Source organism: Notechis scutatus, chromosome 1 (assembly GCF_049901735.1).
Source record: "Notechis scutatus isolate UNSWTSFEM ecotype Mainland chromosome 1, rNotScu1.2, whole genome shotgun sequence".
Taxonomy (NCBI): domain Eukaryota; kingdom Metazoa; phylum Chordata; class Lepidosauria; order Squamata; family Elapidae; genus Notechis; species Notechis scutatus.
The window spans coordinates 1,447,529-1,467,023 of NC_142009.1; the positions used below are offsets into that span (position 1 = coordinate 1,447,529).

The 19,495-nt window shown below is 54.2% G+C and overlaps 1 protein-coding gene across 1 annotated transcript; it reads right to left on the reverse strand.

The window, feature by feature from the left end:
• Positions 1 to 1,478: 1,478 nt before the first annotated feature.
• POLDIP2 (DNA polymerase delta interacting protein 2) lies at positions 1,479 to 19,287 on the reverse strand. The gene is given in 12 exon segments (XM_087955624.1): positions 1,479 to 2,365; positions 3,057 to 3,136; positions 5,827 to 5,952; positions 6,096 to 6,122; positions 7,826 to 7,962; positions 8,822 to 8,929; positions 10,100 to 10,175; positions 11,176 to 11,272; positions 13,340 to 13,437; positions 16,764 to 16,845; positions 19,053 to 19,128; positions 19,131 to 19,287. Coding segments are annotated over 12 exon segments (1,110 nt in total). The 5' UTR covers positions 19,219 to 19,287; the 3' UTR covers positions 1,479 to 2,250.
• Positions 19,288 to 19,495: the final 208 nt, after the last annotated feature.

The window sequence follows — 19,495 nt, forward strand, 5'->3', positions numbered from 1 at the left end:
GTGATTCTGTTATGCGGGGCTCTCCAACCTGGCCGACTTTACTACTTGTGGACTTCAACTCCCAGAATTCCTCAGCCAGCTCAACTCAGCTGAGGAATTCTGGGAGTTGAAGTCCACAAGTTGTAAACCCGCTCAGGTTGGAGCCCTGACATTGTAGCAGCTCCTGCAGCCTGCAGGGGGTGGACTGCATGACCTCTTGGTTTCCCTTAACCCTTGCTTCTATATACAGGGAGTACTCGATTTACGACCAAACATTTCTGTTGCTAAGCAAAATGTTTCTTGCCTCATTTTGTGACTTTTCTTGCTGCAGTCGTTAAGTGAATCACTGCATGGTTGCGAAGGGAAATCTGGCTTCCCCCATGGACTTTTCTGGTCAGGAGGTCGCAAAAGGGGATCACGTGATACACAGGCACTGCAACCATCCTAAATATGAGTCACTTGCCAAGCATCGGAAGTTTGATCATGTGGCCATGGTCATAAGTGGGGGAAACGGTCATAAGTCACTATTTTCAGTCGCTTCGTGTCCTGTTGTACGTCGAGGGCTCCCTGCAAGTCTGCCCCTCTCAAGCCCCACTTCCCCACGGGACGGTTATTGGGGTGAAGCCACGGAGTGGTTCCGGATGGCGAGAAGATGGGCGGTGTATAAATTAAATAAACACAATCAGGAAATGGAAGCGCCCCGCTTGCTGTCTTGCGCTCCTCTGAGGGAAGGTGGCACCCAGGCTGGGGCAAGGGCCGAGAATGGCTACAACTTAGAGGAGGGGCTGCTGGTGGGGAAAAGAGCAGTGGCACTTAACATTTATATACCGCTTCACAGCTGCCCGCCTCTCTAAGCGGTTGGCAGAGCCATCAGCCTCTTGCTCCTCCAACACTCTCCCCACCTCCAAAGGATGGAAGGCTGAGTCGACCTGGAGCCTGGTGAGCCTCGAACTGCCAGATTGCAGGCACTCCCCAGTAGCTGCAGTACTGCATTCTAGCCACGGCACCAAAAGCCTCACTAAGCCTCTGGGGATACCAAGAGTTTGCCTACTCCAGGTATCGATAGAAGGGAAGGAAGCTCAAAGTTTAACCGTCCTTGGTGCCCTCCGAGCTTGGTGGCTTTCTTGCAAACCATTAAGGGTTCCCAGTGTGGTACCTGCCAGTGTTGGCTGGGCGGTTCCTTACGATTGTTTTTCCTGTTAAATTAAAGCCACAAATTCATTCTCTCTGAACGCTGATGATGTTACCTAGTTAGGCAATGAAATGTCTGCAAGAAAACCATCCAGCTCAAGAAACCACCAAGGACCCCACCATCCTCCTCCTCCTCTCCACAAACCTGGCCCTGATGATGTCAGTCACAAAACGTTTGTGAGGGAACCGCCAAGCTCAGAGAGCAGCCAGGGCCCAACGCCTCGGGCATCACTTCAACCTGCGCACGTCATGCTCTCTGTGATACCCAACACACACCGCCTCTTTCCAAAAGACAAAGGAAGCCAAGGGATTCAGAAGTCCGCGTTTTATTACAAGCGCCGAGGTCCTCTCCATGGCGCGCTGGGTGAGGACTCCCAGAAGCTGGGGTGGCCGAGGAACGGGCTTCCCAGCTGTGCGCCCTGTGTGGCTGGAGGGAACCTCTGGCCTCCCAGCTGCTTCAGAAAGGTCAGCTTCCTGCTTGTGGGGTCAGCGGCGCTTTATTTCGCCCGGGGTGGCAGCCGCCGCCCCCCAGAGTCCCCTGGCCCCCATTCACAACACCTTAAGAGGAGGGGGCGAGACTGAAAGCAAGGAGGCCGGGGGCTAAGGAGCCGGGTGCCAACTGGCCTGGCCAAGAGGCAGAGGGTCGAGTGGGGCACGATGCCACTCAAGCGCCAGAAGGACCTGGGCGTAAGCGTCTCCCCGGGAGGGGGCACCGGTGGACAGACAGGGGACAAGGAAGATGGAGCCGTAACAGGGAGGCTGGTTTATTTAACGGAGAAACACGCCCCCCACCTCACGTCTGGAAGAGTCCACAGGCCTTCGGAGAGCTTGGCGGCTTCTGTCCGGGGCAGCTTGGCTCCAGGGGCCCCCAAGTTGGGAAGGCAGAGGCAGCCAAAGCCCAGCCTCCCCTCGAGGTCCAAAGGGGCCCCTTTCGGCCACTGTCCAGGCTGGAGACGGGGGCGGGAGGGGCCCTTTTTGGAGCCTGGGACAAGGCTCAGCCCTTGAGGGGTCCTGGGAGGAGAAAACTGTCCAGAGGGGCCCAAGAGGGGAGGGGGGGCGGGCTGGCTTCCTAAGGCCGCTCTACCAGTGGAGGCCAGACGGGGGCGTCTTCTCATCCTTATTGCTCTCCAGGGAGAAGGGAGGGATCCGGACATCGAAGTGGGAGCCGTCGGGTCTCTCAAAGCGGAAGGTGCCCCTGGGAGGGAGGGAGGGAGGGAGGGAAGGAGCCCAGGTGAGGCCTCTGCCAGAGGGACGCACATACGACCCCAACTGGGCCCAACGCCTCGGCTGCTAAGGGAGACAGCGGTCGAGTGAGTTTTGCCCCATTTAACGACCGTTCTTGCCATGGGCACAAGGTGATCCTGGCTCCTCCATCACTTGCCAGAAGGTCACAAGAGAGGACCACGGGGCCCCCCCCAGGGACACGGCAACCGTCATCAGTCAGTTGCCATGCAACCGAATTCTGGTCACGTGATGACCATGAGGGTGCTGCAACCGCCGTAAGTGTGAAAAACGGTCACAGGTCACTTTTTTCAGTGCTGCTGTAACTTTGGTCACTAAACGAATGGTTGTACGTCGAGGCCCCCCTGTTCTCGGCCACAGAGAGAAGGACGCAACGCTTCATACCGGGAACAAGTGGCAGTCGCCTCGACGGTCAGTCCTCCTCGGGGGCCGCGTTCCTGGAAGGGTCCCCCCTCCCATGGCCTAATGCTCCCTCTTCCCAACCAGCGGAGCGGTGCAAGAGAACCCCAGCCTGCCCCCCCCACCAGCTGCTTCCCGAGACTCCCTCCCCTCCGCCTTTCCCTCTCCCCGAGGCAGGAGGCAGCCGAGCACCAGGTCCCCCCCTGCCCAGGAGGCCTCCTCCCTAGCTGCTCCCCCAGGCTCACCACATGTGCCCGCTGGATGCCTGCAAGGAGACGTGGCTGCTGTACTGGAAGGCCGGCTGCTCTTTGGACAGGACTGGCTCCTGCGGAGAGAAAAACCCGTCAGGGCCTGGCTGTGGCCAAAAATGGAGACAAAAAGTTTTATAGTTACTTACTGGGTATTAAAATGGAAGGAGAACAAATGAAAGAGACAGTGATTGCATGGGCAAAAATTGTTTGGTTACACTACAGAATGACATAAATGGCAAAAGTTGTGAGAGAGGAATTATACATTAACAATGTCAACTGCATACAAAGAAAACATGTATCAGGTGTTTTATAGATGGCATTTTGCACCAGCAAGGATGTTTAAAGATAAATGAGCAAAATGCTGGAAATGTCACCAGGCATCAGGAACATATTATCATATGTGGTGGTTGTGTGTAGAAGCAAAAAGATATTGGACAAAAGTACATACGTGGTTGGAAAAGATGATACAACAACACATAGATTTAAGACCTGAAATATTTTTGTCGGGGATCATACCAGCAGCTTAAAGTAAAGATAAGAGTTACAAGTGAAACTCGAAAAATTAGAATATCGTACAAAAGTTCATTTATTTCAGTAATGCAACTTAAAAGGTAAAACTAATATATGAGATAGACTCATTACATGCAAAGCAAGATAGTTCAAGCCGTGATTTGTCATAATTGGGATGATTATGGCTTACAGCTCATGAAAACCCCAAATCCACAATCTCAGGAAATTAGAATATTACATGCAATCAATAAAACAAGGATTGTACAGAGAACAATATCGGACCTCTGAAAAGTATAAGCATGCATATGTACTCAGTACTTGGTTTGGGCCCCTTTTGCAGCAATTACTGCCTGAATGCAGCATGGCATGGAAGCTGTCAGCCTGTAGCACTGCTGAGGTGTTATGGAAGACCAGGATGCTTCAATAGCGGCCTTCAGCTCTTCTGCATTGTTCGGTCTCATGTCTCTCATCTTTCTCTTGGCAATGCCCCATAGATTCTCCATGGGGTTCAGGTCAGGCACGTAAACCCACGGTCACTGAACCAGGTTTTGGTGCTTTTGGCAGTGTGGGCAGGTGCCAAGTCCTGCTGGAAAATGAAGTCAGCATCCCCATAAAGCTCATCTGCAGAAGGAAGCATGAAGTGCTCCAAAATCTCCTGGTAGACGGCTGCGTTGACCCTGGACTTAATGAAGCACAGTGGACCAACACCAGCAGATGACATGGCTCCCCAAATCAACACAGACTGTGGAAACTTCACACTGGACTTCAAGCATCTTGCAGTGTGTGCCTCTCCATTCCTCCTCCAGACTCTGGGTCCTTGGTTTCCAAATGAGATGCAAAAGTTGCTCTCATCAGAAAAGAGGACTTTGGACCACTGAGCAACAGGCCAGTTCTGTTTTTCTTTAGCCCAGGTAAGACGCTTCTGACGTTTGTTGTCCAGGAGCGGCTTGACAAGTGGAATACGACATTTGAAGCCCATGTCCAGGATCCGTCTGTGTGTGGTGGCTCTTGATGCACTGACTCCAGCCTCAGTCCACTCCTTGTGAAAGTCCCCAACACTTTTGAATGGCCTTTTCCTGACAATCCTCTCCAGGCTGCGGTCATCCCTGAGAATTGTGCACCCTTTTCTTCCACACTTTTCCCTTCCACATAACTTTCTATTAATGTGCTTTGAGACAGCACTTTGGGAACATCCAACTTCTTTCGCAATTACCTTTTGAGGCTTTCCCTCCTTATGGAGGGTGTCAATGATGGTTTTCTGCACAACTGCCAGGTCAGTAGTCTTTCCCATGATTGTGATTCCTACTGAACCAGACTGAGAGACCATTTAAAGGCCAAGGAACCCTTTGCAGGTGTTGTGGCTTAATTAGCTGATTAGAGTGGGACACTTTGAGCCTAGAATATCCAACCTTTTCACAATATTCTAATTTTCTGAGATTGTGGATTTGGGGTTTTCATGAGCTGTAAGCCATAATCATCTCAATTATGACACATCATGGCTTGAACTATCTTGCTTTGCATGTAATGAGTTATCTCATATATTAGTGTCACCTTTTAAGTTGCATTACTGAAATAAATGAACTTTTGCACGATATTCTAATTATTGGAGTTTCACCTGTAATTATCCATGTAGTAACTGCAGCTAGAATTGTATTTGTACAAAATTGGAGAAATGAAAAGATTCCGACAGAAGAGGGCGTAATAAGGAAAACACCAGACTGTGCAAAAACGAACAGATTAACACTTGCAATTAAAGAGAAGGAACAAACTGAATATTATCAGATATGGGAATTATTTTATCAATGGCTAAAGAAAAATATGAAAGTTAGAAATAATTATTAGACCACTGGAATACAGAAAATATGTTAATAGAACTGAATACATAAAGAGAAATGTTATAATAATAGAAATAATCTGTATACTAATATAAGAATAGAGAATTAATATTAAAATAATGAATATAGTTGTAAAATTTAATTGTTATGGCACAAGACATTTGTAACCAGATGACACACGTTGTTGAATGAAAGATGAATGTATGTATTTTAAATAAAATAAAAACATATTTAAAAAAAGGAGGGAGGGGGTCGTCTGGCTGTGGCCGAGAGCGCATGGGGGCTTCTTCCTGGACCCCAAGGAGGCTGAGCTGACATCGGCCACGGAGATTTCTCTGCTCCCAGCCTTTAGAAGGGGGGTGGGGGATGGGGTGTCTCCACAAAGGGCAACTTTTAACCTCTCCTCCCCCCTTACTCACCCGACCCACCACTCCCCGGCCACGGACGGTCTCCAGGGTGCCAGACAGGCTGAATATCCTCCAGTGCCGTTCTCGGAGCTGCACCACTTCATTGTTGAGGTTTTCCAGGCGGATGCAGTAGCGCCACTGGGCGGGAGGCAGAGAGAGTGGGGCCCACGTCAGAGAGGCCAGGGGGTCCCTCGGCCTTCTGAGGGGCAGAGCAAAGCTTCTCCAGCCCCTCGCCCCCAACCCCGACCCCCCAAGGCAGCCGTAAGAACAGGGAGACTCACCCAGTAGACGTGGGAATTCTGCGCTTCCTGTGGAGAGGAGGGAGAGGCTGTTTCCCACGGCTGAATGCGCCAGCTCAGCCCCCACTCCACCCCACGCCCCAATCTCACCCGGGTGGCAGTGCTGCCCACTGCAACGGTCAGTCCATGCCTGCCTGCCTGCCTGCCTGCCTGCCTATCCTCTTCCTACCTACCCATCCTGAATAGGATTCGCACCTCACATGGCGTCTACTGGGATTCCTAATAAATGGGGCATAGCACGCACACACACACTCACACCCCAGTGGCACTGTGGGATCCCACGTCAAACTAGATCACACCTTGACTGGCTGTGAGCCGAGGGCATCCACCAGACCAGTGACTTTTTTCATGCTTCAATGGTTAGATGGCCTAGACATGGTTACTTGACTATAGATCGCTCTAACATTCCTATCCAATTGCCTTTTCAATGTAGATGAAAGGTTAATACACATTGTAAGTCCACGTGTAAGTCCGTGCCATACTTTAGTAATTAATTCTGCTTTATCCATTTACGTAACTGTCCTTCTTGCCTATTGTGACTGTGGGCAGCCTTTTCTGCCTCTGACTCAAATTTGACTCCTGGATGCCGTAAAATTTCCCATAATGTTTCTTCCTTGGGGGGAGAGAGAGAGAGAGGGAGGGAGGGGGATGGCCAAGGCGCTCAGCTCTGTTCCAGATGCCGGAGGGAGAAAACTGGCCCTCCTTGCCTTGGAGCTGGGCTGGCCGGACGGTTCTCCTGCCTGGGGCCCTGGAGGAGAGCTCCAGAGAGAGCAGCCGCCGATGGATCGGTCGTGCTATTCAGCTGGTTTGCAACGGATCGGGCAAACCGGTAGCAAGAATTGGGCGTGGGTCGCTGAACCGGTAGTAAGTTCTGGCTGGCACGCCCCCCCCGGCCACCCTCCTGCCCGATGCTCGCTCACCCCGCCTGCCTGACATTCGCCTAAGGCAGGGCTGTCCAACCTTGGCCCCTTGAAGCCTGGCGGACTTCAACTCCCAGAATTCCCCAGCCAGCAAAGCTGGCTGGGGAATTCTGGGAGTTGAAGTCCGCCAGGCTTCAAGGGGCCAAGGTTGGACAGCCCTGGCCTAAGGTGTGTCTTTCTTTCCCCCCCGGACAATCAGCTGTAGATAAGATCAGCTGTGCCAGATTCCCCTTGCAGAGGCCCAGGAAGGCCAGAAATGGAGGGAGGAGCCATGGGGGAGCAAAAACGCCCCCCCCGAGGCTCCTCTGGGGCTAAGAAGCTCCCCAAAATGGGTGGGGGCTGCAAAAAAGAAAAAAGAAACGCCCACCGTCACATGGCCACGCCCACCAAGCCACGCCCACGGAACCAGTAGTAGAAGTTTCTGAATCCCACCCACTGCTATGGATCTGCTAAGACTTGGATGCTACGGCGTATTTACTTCTTTCTCTATCGTGAACCTACATTCTGTTTCTTCTTTACCTTCTCGTCTTTTCTCTTGTTTACAGCCAGTCCTTGACTTGCGGCCTGTGGCTGTGGGGAGGCGGCCAGAGTCGTGTGAAAAACGATCCTGGGCCCCCTTCCTCAGTGCCGCTGCATCTCCAGACGGCCGTAAGTGGAGGACTGCCTGGGCTGCTGTGCTCTGCCCCCTCCGCGCCCTCCCTCGTCGCTGGGCCCCATCCTTCCCGCTCCCCCCACTGCAGGGACACGCCAGGCAAGGCAGGCCCTGGAGGGCGCAGGGAGCGGCCCGCCTACCCGCATGCCCATGTAGAAGGGGATGACGGTGACCCGGATGTTCTCGGTGGTCTCCCGGTGCACGCCGGAGAGCTCCAGCCACGGGTGGTTCTTCTCCTGCCAGGCGCAGAGCGTGTCCCTCGCCACGAACGGGGGGGCTGGAGAGAAGAGGAGGTGGTCAGCAGAGGGGAGCCCACCCCAGCCCCCAACGTGAGACCAGGCCCGGGCAACGGTCAGTCGGCAGGCCCACTGTCCTCGGTGTGTGTGGGGGGCTTTGGGCAGAAACGGGACGTAGAAATCCCACTTCCCAGAAAAAGAGGCCGCGAACCAGAGTCGTCCGAATGCAGGCAATGAGCACCCAAAGCCACTGAGGGTCAAGGGGGGCCCCTGGCGATCGGGGCTCTGGAGCCAGGCCCCAAGGACGTTTTGTGGGGCCCGTTGTAAGTCAAGGACCACCTGCAAGCAAAACTGCCTTCAGGGTGGACTCAGGGGAAGCCCCCCGAGGCTGGGCTCCTGAGGAGCTGAGCGGGAGCCACCCCAACAGCGCCGCTGCCACAAAGCGCTGAGCCCTTCACCTGGCCAGCCAGGGCCTAAAAAGGCCTCAGGGGAGACCCTGAATCACGGCGTCTCACTTAGTGGCCCTTCAGGGTTACAACAGCCCTGAAAAAAAAAAGGGACTTACGACCATTTCCCACACTTGAGGCCGTTGCAGCATCCCCCCCCACCCCCGGGTGACCGGATCAAACTCCAGGCGCTCGGCCTGCACGTCTGACGGCTGCCGTCTCCCGGGGGTCCCGGGGTCAAAGCCAACCGGGGAAGGCAGGCGGCTTGAAGGCGGCTCCCTTCGCTTAGCAACTGACTCAGGCACTGCCTGGCTGAGCGATGGGAGTTTTGGGGCTCAATCAGGACCCCCAGTATTGCAGGGAGGCCGAGGGACCCCTCAGAATCCCTGTGGGAGGAGAGCCCCCCCAAGGCCAGCCCTGCGCCCGGAGTGGGGGGGGGAGGGGGGGCACGTACCTTTTGTCTGGTCGTAGAGGAGGAACCGTTCAAAGAGCTCGTGCTGGATGGGCACCTGATCCGTGGACGTGTAGGGCAGGATGTCCTCGTGGCTCACGTAGTCCAGTCCTAAGGAGGGGGAGGAGGAGGGGCTGGGGCCGGTTCCTCTCCCAGGGGCCGGAAAGGGGCCTTGCGAAGGCCAGCCACGTAGGGAAGGCCAGCGGCCGGGGGGGGGGTACTAGAGGTTGTGCCTGGCATGAAACAGGGGCTCCTCTCCGCCTCTTCGTACAAAGGATCTGGCTGCAGAATCCGTTCCAGAGCTGACAGTTTTACTCACTAATTGTTTTCTTTGGGGGGTTCTGCCCGCCCAGGTGTGGGGTCAGCAGCTCTGTGCAGTCCCCGCCCCCTCCCATCGCTGACCCAACGCCTCCCAACTTTCTCCATCTCTGCACGCAGCAACCAGGGAATCTGACCAAGGACCCCCACTCACACGGCGCTGGTGCTTCCTCAGCATCTGTGCTAACCACGGGGGGATGGGAGGGCAGCAGCCCCAGTAAACAACGCAGCCCCTCACCCCCTTTTTCCAGTTGAGGGGCAGCAGGGCAGCCCTCTCGACTGACCAGGCTGAAAACATTTTCAGGCTACCTGGGGCCAGCCAAGGGAGGGAGGGCGGAATGGGCTCAGAAAGGCAGAGAGAAAAGGGGACCGCACGTCCGCTCCGGACAGGCAGCCCAGCCTTCCTGGGTCAGCTCACCCCCGTCCAACGGCGGTTATTCCTTATCTTTCGTGAGGGGCCCTTGGCGCTCTCTGAGCTTGGAGGGTTTCTTGCCACCCTTTCATTACCAGACTTGGTAACATCCTCAATGCGAGCAGAGAGTGGGGTTTGTGGAATGGAGGAGGAGAGGAGGAGGGTGACGACTGTATGGCCCTTGGGGTTCTCTGAGCTTGGAGGTTTTCTTGCAGACGTTTCATGACCCAACTAGGGAACATCATCAGGGTCAGTGGTGATGTAACATCACTAGTCTAGCACCACTAGCACTGATGATGTTCCCTAGTTGGGTCCTGAAACGTCTGCAAGAAAGCCACCGAGCTCAGAGGCCCCCCAGGAGCCTCATTTCCACCCTGAGCTGCGAAGATTCTCCTCTCTTGGTTCCTACCTTTCGTTCAGCAACCGCCTCCCTGTACTGGGGGGGCCATTTCACGGCCTGCCCTCTGGGACCTGGCCTCCCCCGCAGCCCCCTCCTCTCCAAGGTGGCCAAGGGCTCTTCACCCCCACTTTCCCACCCCCCTTTGGCTCACCTGGGATTGCATAGAGGGCTCGGCTGTCGTCGTGGTTGGCCAAGAACGTCACGGCTTCCGTTTGGGATCTCTGAGACTGGGGAAGAAACAAGGAGGGCGGGATGTGATAGCTGCGGTCCAAGGCAGGCAGAGCCAGGGCGGCTGGGATCTGAGGAAGCCTGCGGGAGGCGGGCTGGATAGACTGCACCCCTGGGGCCCTCCCGCTGCTCTTTCCAACGCTGGCCTGCCTGCCTTCCCCTGTTGCTGGCACTCTTGAGTGCAGGGCTAAGGGGCCTCCCAATGCCCCCCTCTCCCCCGAGACAGGGATGGGACCTGCCATGCGATTAGCAGCGGTGGACCCTCACATTGGGAGGGGGGGGAGTTGAGCGGAGGTTTCCTTAAGGCCCACGGCTTGGGGGGGTGGGGTGGGGTGGGGCAGCCACTTGCAGAATGTTCTCCCCTTGATTCACCATCTGTCCGTTTCCATGGCTGAGCTCTTGAAAGCCTCAGTTGGTATTTTAGAGTACCTGCTTTTCTCTAATTTCAGCACCTCAAAGTCATTCTCTACTCCTAGTTGCAAAATGAGCTTGTTCATGTCCATTTCCTTCCCAAAGACTCCCCGTGGCCAACAGCCTGCCTGTCCAGGGTCTAGAACAGGGGTCTCCAACCTTGGCAACCTTCAGGCTTGTGGACTTCCAACTCCCAGAATTCCTCAGTCGACTTTAAGGTTTGTGGACTTCGGCTGCGTTGACTGGAGAATTCTAGGAGCTGAAGTCCACCTATTTTAAAGTGGCCAAGGTTGGAGACCTCTGACCTAGAAGGTCACCTTGTCTGTGATCCAGATGTATGAAATGTCCTCCAAAAACGTGAATTTAATTGACTGATCTTAAGGTGATCGTAAAATGTGATGGAAATCCATCCTTGCCCCCAAGCATTTGTTAGTTGGAGTAACTTTGATTTTAGTAATATGATGAATGGGAAGGGAGAGGGGGAGGGAGGGAGGGAAGGAGGGAGGGAGGAAGATGAGAAAGGAGGAAGGGAGGCAGGAAAGAAGACGAGAGGGAGGGAAGGCAGGGAAGGCAGGCAAGAGCACTTACTATGTGTGGACAATCGCGAGCATCAATCAGGACCTGATAGTAAGTGTGTGTCTTGCCTTTCACTTCTTTGGATCCATGTCCAGCTGCAGACTCACTCCTGGAACAAGAAGGGCCAGGCTGAAAAAGCCGCTTTCTGACCGCAATCACAGGCAGTCCTCGACTTACAACGGAGCCCAGCATTCCGTTGCCAAGCGAGGGGATTAAGTGAATCTGTCCCATTTTACGACCTCTCTTGCCACGGCTGTTCAGTGAATCATTGCAGCTGTAGAGTCAGTAACAGGACCGCTAGGCGAATCTGGCTTTCCCCCACTGATTCTGCTTGTCAGGAGGTCACAAAAGGGGACACTGTGACCGTCGTAAGAACAGGCCAGTGGCCAAGCATCTGAATTTGGATCACGTGGGGATGCTGCAATGGTTGTAAGGGTGAAAAATGGCCGTAGGTCACTTTTTTCAGTGCCGTCGTAATTCTGCACGGCCACTAATGGCTGCCTATTGAGGGCTGCCTGTGCGCTGCACCTACGTCCAGCCGTGCCTTGAGCCAGACGCCCAAGAGCGGCCCAAAGCCTTAAGGAAGCCCAGAGGCTTCTCGCTCTCTTTCCTTATAGTCTGAATTCACCCAAACAGACCCAAACCCAGCACTGCCTGATGTTGTTGTCCCTGTAAGAAACGCCCCCATGGCTGCTGCCCCGTGCAAAAGTTAGCCTGCTAAGTCCCTGCAGGAGGAGGCACTGGGTCCATGTTACAAAACTTAATGAAAACAAATTGTGTCCCAGAAGGACAGACTGGATAGGAGATATAAATGTTTCTTTCAGAATCACTTGCTCTGCCGGCACATCATTTCTGGTCGTCCGCACACATTTGATAAACACCAGTTTGCATACAGAAAAAATAGATCTACAGAGGACGCGATAGCCATCACTCTTCACACAACTCTGACCCATCTAGAACAGCAGGGGGAGGGGGGGCTATGTGAGGATGCTTCTTGTGGATTTTAGTTCTGCGTTTAACACAATTCTTCCACATAGACCAGTGTCTACACTTCTGGACCTTGAGCTTTCTTATTCAATCGGCCTTTGGATTATGGATTTCCTGTCTGGCCGCTCACAGAGGGTCAGATTAGGTAATCATACCTCTTCAGCCCTTAACACTGGTACACCACAGGGGTTGCGTGTTGAGTCCCTTACTCTGTACTCTTCATGTGCAATGACTGCCTTCCCGCTCACGCTAGTTAATACTATTGCTAAATTTGCAGATGATACAACAATGGTGGGACTCATCTCCAGGGGGCAGGATGAGTCTGCCTACTGAGATGAGGTGGACCAACAACGGTTGCTTTCGTGGTGTGGAGACAATAACTTGGTCCTCAACACCAACAAGACCAAGGAGCTGATAGTGAACTATAGAAGGGACAGATCAGACCTCCATCCCTTGCTTATCCATGGAGACCGAGTGGAGCAAGAGGCCAGTTTTAAGTTTCTGGGTGTTACCCTAAAAGAGGACCTGACTTGGGGTGCCCACATTGTAACCCTGGTCAAAAGGGCCCAGCAGAGATTATACTACCTGAGGCTTCTCAGAAAACAACTACTGAATGAGAAACTGCTGGTGACCTTCTACCGCTGCACCAGAGAGAGCATTTTAACTTACTGCACCTGTGTAGGGTTTGCCAATTGCACAGGGGCAGGTAGGAAAGCACCCCAGAGGGTGAACATCATTGCCCAGAGGATCCTGGGTTGCCCTCTCCCCTCTTTGGAAGAGCTTTATAGCTCCCGCTGCCTTAAGAAAGTTCAGAACATTTTCAAAGATCCATCTCATCCTGGGCAATCTTTGTTTTTTGAACTATTACCATCTGGTAGATGGTACAGAATATTAAAAACAAGGACAAATAGGCTGAAAATAAGCTTCTATCCCAGGGCAGGAGCTCTTCTGAATTCTGCTGTATAGTGCAGTGTCGAGTGTGAAGGATGTGTGTTTGTGTTTATTTTCATGGTCATGATGTGCACTGAAGGTGGTGTGTGATTGCGTTGTACGAGGTGCAAGGACAATAAAGCTAAACTTGTCTTCACCTCTGCAGCCTCCCTGCCCTGAGACCCTTTGCTGCCTGTCACAATAAGGGGCGTGGAGGCTTCCACACGTCCCTGCCAGCACCTACACGGCCCACACTCACTTTTCCGGCACGGGAGAAGCGACGTCTCGGTCGTACAACCTGGCTTGCCAAGGAAAGAGGACGATCCCCCGGTATCCGAATATGCTGTGGAGGAAGAGCTGCGAGAGAAGGGGAGACGAAGAGGCAGCGGGCTCAGATCCAGGAGGGGAGGGAAACGCCCCCCTCTGAAGCAGCTGTTGGGGGAGGGGGCCTCCGGGTGTGAGGGGGCTCACGGTTACTTGCAGGGTCTCCGAGGGGGCAGGGGAGGCCCAGGAAGGTCCAGGGCTCCCTTCCTGTCCGCTGACATGTCACCCCGTGCAGCCGATCAGAATCCCGGCTGGTGACCAGCCGCTCCCAATTCAAAGCAGCCCAAGGAAGGTAAGGCCCTGAAACCCTTTTCGCTTTCCAGACAATCCTCCCAAATCCATTCTAAGGGCTTTAAGCAGCCCAGGCCTTTAAATCCCAGGGGGGTATTTTCAGCTGCAACCTCTTCACTTCCTGGTTGCCAGGAGGCCACGTAACGATGATGAGGATGATGATAACAAGAACAATAGCCGTTATTGTCACTGTGTATCATGCATACCACGAAATTGATTATTTCTACTGTCTACGCACCCCAGACCACCAAGCAAGGAATGGCTTACAAAACATATTTATCGATCTCCTACGTTTCTTACTTTTATAAATAACTCAAGGTGGCAGACATACCCAATGCTCCTTCCTCCTATTTTCCCCATTACAACAGTCCTGTCAGGTGGGTTGGGCTGAGAGAGGGAGGGAGTGGCCCAAAGTCATCCAGTCAGCTTTTATGCCTAAGGCAGGACTAGAACTCACCATCTCCTGGTCTCCAAGTCAGCCTTTTAACCACTAGACCAGTGGTTCCCAAACTTTTTCAGTCCACCGCCCCCTTGGTGCTACAAACTCATCCTCAGTGCCCCCCACCCAGGGGCGGGATTCAAATTTCTGTGGGCGTGGCCTAATTTGAGGGCACGGCCTGCTGGTCACATGACTGGGGTGGGTGTGACCTGCTGGTCACGTGACTGGGGTGGGCATGCCCTGCTGGTCATGTGACTGGGCGGGCGTGGCTTTCTGGTCACGTGACTGGTTGGGCATGGTTTGGTGACTGGCAAACCAAATACAAGTGATCCTCCCTTAATGGCAGGTTGCTTAGCAAGTGTTTTAATTTATGACTGGCCTCCCCAGAGCTACTTGACCTGTTTTTGGAGTTTTGACAGCCATGCACACACACACACACACCCTGCTGGAGCAGGTCATTGGACTAGAATCGGCAAAGCATCTCTGATTAGATTCTAGTAGTGAATAGAATCTAATCAGAGATGCTTTGCTGATTCTTGTTCATTTGTTTTACGTCCGAGCGGAGCGGTGCACCAAATCAATGGGGTGAGCCTGAGAGAAGGAAAGAGAGAAAGAGGAAAGAAACAGAGAGATAAAGAGAGAGAGAGAAAAGAAAGAAGGAAGGGAAAAGGGAAAGAAAGAAAAGGGACAGAGTGGGGGAGGGAGGGGAGAGAGAGAGAGAAAGAGACAGAGAGAGCTGATGCATCAGATTGAAACGAGGCCTAGTTTAGAGGCCCTTTCCCACATTGAAACATCTTTGCCAGCAACTTTGCCAGCACATTGAATCCTCTTTGGCTTCTATTACAGTAATTAAAGGCTTTGTGGACGAAACATGGCCAAGACTATCAGGAAGCTCTCACATTTTGTTGAGGCTTAAACAGGATCCATTGGACCAGACTTCCATCATAAAAAATTACTTTTCCCCGATGTATTACGGTGCCAATTCTGAAGAAGGCAAAACCAAAATGTACTGGTAAATTACAAGGAGAACATACACACACACTCCCTGCTGGAGTAGGTGATTGGACTAGAATAGATACCTCATTATCTTTCTCCTCCCTCCCTCCTTCTTTATTTCTTTTTCTTTCTGTCCTTTCCTTCCACCACCACCCCACTCTTTCTTTGTCTGTCCCATTTTCTTTCTGTCCCTTTTCTCTTTATTTTCTTTCTCTCTCTCAGGTTCACCCCATTGACTGCTGCACGCTCCAGTGCAAGGGGCTTAATGGGGTGAGCCTGCGGGGCCTCGCCTCGAATGCAGCTGCGGTGGGACGTTTGAAAAGGAGAGCAAACCCACTCTGGCTTTCCTCCACTCCCGCCACCGCTGCGTTCGAGGCAGGCACGTCGGGAAAGTGGAGGAAAGCTGCAGTGGGCTTGCAGAGCGTAACTCACCTAGATCAAATGGCGGTGGGGAGGCCGGGCGGGCTGGCTGGTGCTGGTAGCGATGGCGGGCGGGAAAATGGGAAACGAGCGCACAGGCACTACATAAGGAGTGACTGGGCGGGGCGGGCGGGAAATGCTGTCGATTGTTGCGCAGGCATGCAATTCATGCATGCGCAATAAGGACTGACAGCAGAAAATGGAGGAGGGGGCAGGGCCAGCCAGGGGCCCTTTTTGCCGGTTCTTCAACCTACTGGAACAGTAACAACAGTTTTTGTGAACTGGTAAAATCTCAACCCTGAATTGTGCCCACCTCCAGCGCCCCCCTGCCGCCTCTTAGCGCCCCCCTGCCAGCCCCCTTGCTTCTTACCGCCCCCCTAAGGCATCCCCCCCCGGGGGGCGGTACCACCCACTTTGGGAACCACTGCACTAGACCCAACTGGCTCGCACCATGTGATACAAACTGCCCGGAGGGGACCCTTCTTTAAGGTGCTAACCAGGAAATGTGAAGGTGAAGGTTCCTTCTCTGAGCTCGTGGGGCTGGATCATCCCCTAAACTCTGCTGAAGATGCTGCCTTGCCTGCTAACGAAATGTCTGGAAACCAACCCACGAGCTTGGAGAACGAACCTTCACCCTTACCCTACACCTGGGCTGCAGATATTCTCCGCAATTGCAATGAACAAATGTATGAAGAAAAATACTGCAGAAGCTTCTGCTTGGACCCAGTTCAGAGATCCTAGAGACCAAGAAAAATATCAGAAAGAGAGAGAGAGAGAGTGTGTGTAGAGCAATGACTGTGGGGTCCATGGTAATTCTATGAGGTTAGTGGCTTTCTTGATGACATTTCAAGAGCCAACTAGGTAACATCATCAGTGCTAGAAGACAGTGAGGTTTGTGGAGAGGAAGAGGAGGATGACTGTGGGGTCTTTGATGAAAGTTTCTTTCTTTCTTTTCTTCCAGAGATTTCATGACTGAAGTAACATCATTGGTGCTAAGAGAAAGTGGGGTTTCAAGAGAAAGGGAGAAAGGGGGGAAGGAGGAGGAAGAAGGTGATGACAACGATTGATGCTCTCTGAGCTGGGTGGTTTTCTTCCAGACATTTCATTACCTGACCAGGGAATGGCACCTCTGCCTCGGGGTGGGGGTGGGGTGGGGGGGTTGCTCCCCATTATGGACAGGAGCGAAGCTCTCCCATCCACCTGACTCACTCACCTGTCCCGTCTCATATTTGCCATGCTGCTTTGGCACTTCGAAGACCCCGACTGTCTCCAAGACTTTGCCCTCGGGGCGATTCCTAGGGTTTGGGGAAAGGAAAGTGTGGCGTTAAGACCTCCTGGCAGGGCCCCAAAGGACGACCCGAGCAACAGCAGCGTCCGAAAGGCCCTTCCAGGCCGAGGGTCCCCCTTCGGTCCCCGCCAGTTAAGCTCCTTCTGGCCATGGGAACGCCAGGAGGCCACAGCGGAAGAGGCAGTAAAAGAGCACCACCATGTGCTCAGGGTTAACCACAACACTCTCAACGACCACAAGTGTAGAAGACGTGCAGGGAGTGGCCCTGGCTGAACCCGGAGAGGAATAACTCAGAGCAGGGGGTCCCCAACCGTGGCGACTTGAAGACTTGCAGACTTCAACTCCCAGAGTTCCTCAGCCAGCACCTTTGCTCTTTGCTTCTGTTAAAGAAGTTGCTTGTACTATGTCGCTAGGGTTAGGAATCCTTTGTTAGGAATTCTATCTGGTTTCTGGTTTCCGCAATTTGCTTCAGAGCCAGGCACATCCTGGGAGACGGTTCCCAGGAACATCCTGCTCCACAGATAAGGGGGGGGGGCTGCTTAGGAGCACAAACACACAAGGACGAGGGATACCTGTAAGATAACAGAGCAGGGACAGAGCAGGGACAAAGAATGGGGAGGACATGGGGCAAGACCTCACCCACACTGAATAACCAACTTTTGTCTCTCATTGGGTAAACCAGGGGTCTTCCAACTTGGCAGCTTGAAGACTTGTAGACCTCCCAGAGTTCCTCCTCCTCCCGTCATGCTAGCTCAGGAATTCTGGGAGTTGAAGTCCACGTGTTTTAAAGCTGCCAAGTTGGAAGACCCTTGGGCTAAACCAATGTGTAAGATCCTAGACAAGGGGTGGCTATTCCTTACATGCATTTTGTCTGTATTCACCCAGACTTTTTGCTTGGGCCAAAATAAACAGCTGCTATTTTGGGCAAGCCTCGTCTCGAGTCTCGCTCTCTTTGGCATCTCAGTGGCTCGGGGAAACTTCTGGGACGAAGCTGGCTGAGGAACTCTGGGAGTTGAAGTCCACAAGTCTTAAAGTGGCCAAGGTTGGAGACCCCCCCGATTTAAGAGGGTCACCCACAGCTTTTGAAGATCAAGAGATAAGCCAGGAATCAGCAACACGGCACTTGCAACCCATCCTGTGTGGCCTGCTTGCCTGCCTCCTTCGCATTAACCAGGTTTAGCAAACTTGAACCGGGTTTCAATGCTCCCGGCCGTTCGGCCCTGCCTGCTTCCTTGGGCTGAGGGATGTGTGTGGCTGGCCCAAGGTCACCCGGCTGGCCGGACGAGAGCTCCCCTTCTCTCGGTTTCTAGCTGGTGGCTTAACCTCCAGCCCTACCTGCCTTTGCCTGTACAGGTGGTCCTCCACTTACAACACCTCATTTAGGGACCATTCGAAGCCACAACGGAGAAAAGGGACTTAGGACCGATTTTCACGCTTAACGACCGTTGCAGCATCCCCTGTTGTCATGTGATCAGGATTCAGGCGCTTGGCCACTGACTCGTATTTATGACGGTTGTGGAATCCCAGGGTCACGCGACCCCCTTCTGACGTCGCAAAGTCGGTGGGGAAGCCAGACTCACTTATCCACCCTGTTCCTGACTTATCAACCTCAGGGATTCACTTAACAGCCGTGGCAAAGAAGGTCGCACAAGGGGGCAAAGTTCACTTGAATGCCGTCTTGCTTAGCAGCGGAAATTTTGGGCTCAATTGTGATCGTAAGTTGAGGACTACCTGGGAGCATCTACTCCTAAATTCTTTGGGGGGGTCCTACATAAAGACGCCGGAAAGACCCCCCCCTCCTCTGCGCCCCCACCCCCGACATCGCAGGCAGCGAGGGGGGAGGGAGGGGATGGGGACGACGACCCGGGCGATGCTGCCCACAATATGAAGCCCACCGACCCGGGTCAGCCCCCTCCCCGCGCGCATGCTCCGTGCAAGGGGCGTCCGGAGTAGCCCGGGCGAGAGGGGGCTGCCAGGCCAGGGCCGCCTCCCCGCTGCCAACAGCCGAGGAAGCCAGAACTCCGTCCTCGGGGCCACCCTGCGCCCGCCGCTCGGAAGAGCCTGGGCTGCCGCTGGGGACGGAGGGGCTCCGCTAGATGACCTTCAGGGTCCCTCCGGGAAAAGCCCTCGCGGCCCGCAGGCCGAACGAGCCCCAGGGCCTTTTAGGTCGAGCGGCGTCCCGTCCCCGCCCCGCCCCGCCCGCAGGCGACCCACCGGGAGGAGAGGCAGCGCCGCGGGGGCAGCAGCAGCTCCGGCCTCGCCCCGAGAGGCGCCCAGGCCGGGCCCCGCAGCCCCAGCGCAGGCACGAAGAGGAGGCCCGCGCCCGGCCCAGCGCCGCCCAGCACCGACTCGTCGCCGCCGCCGCCGCCGCCGCCGCCATTCCGCGGCCCGAGCGAAGAGGCGTCTCTCGGGGCCCGCCGCGACCCACAATGCCCCGCGCGGTCCTTCCGCGCAGCGGTTTGGCCTTTCGCGCGCGCCGTGGGAGGACGGGGAGAAGGAGAAAGAAGAAACAGAGGAGCGCGCTCGGCGACGGAGAGGCAGCTTCCGGGTTCGCAGCTTAAGATAGCTCGGATAGATCCCTGCATAGCCGGCCGCGCTCGTCTTCCCGGCCGACGCCTCTAGAGGGCGCTGGAAGGGAAGGTGAGATGATGGGGCCA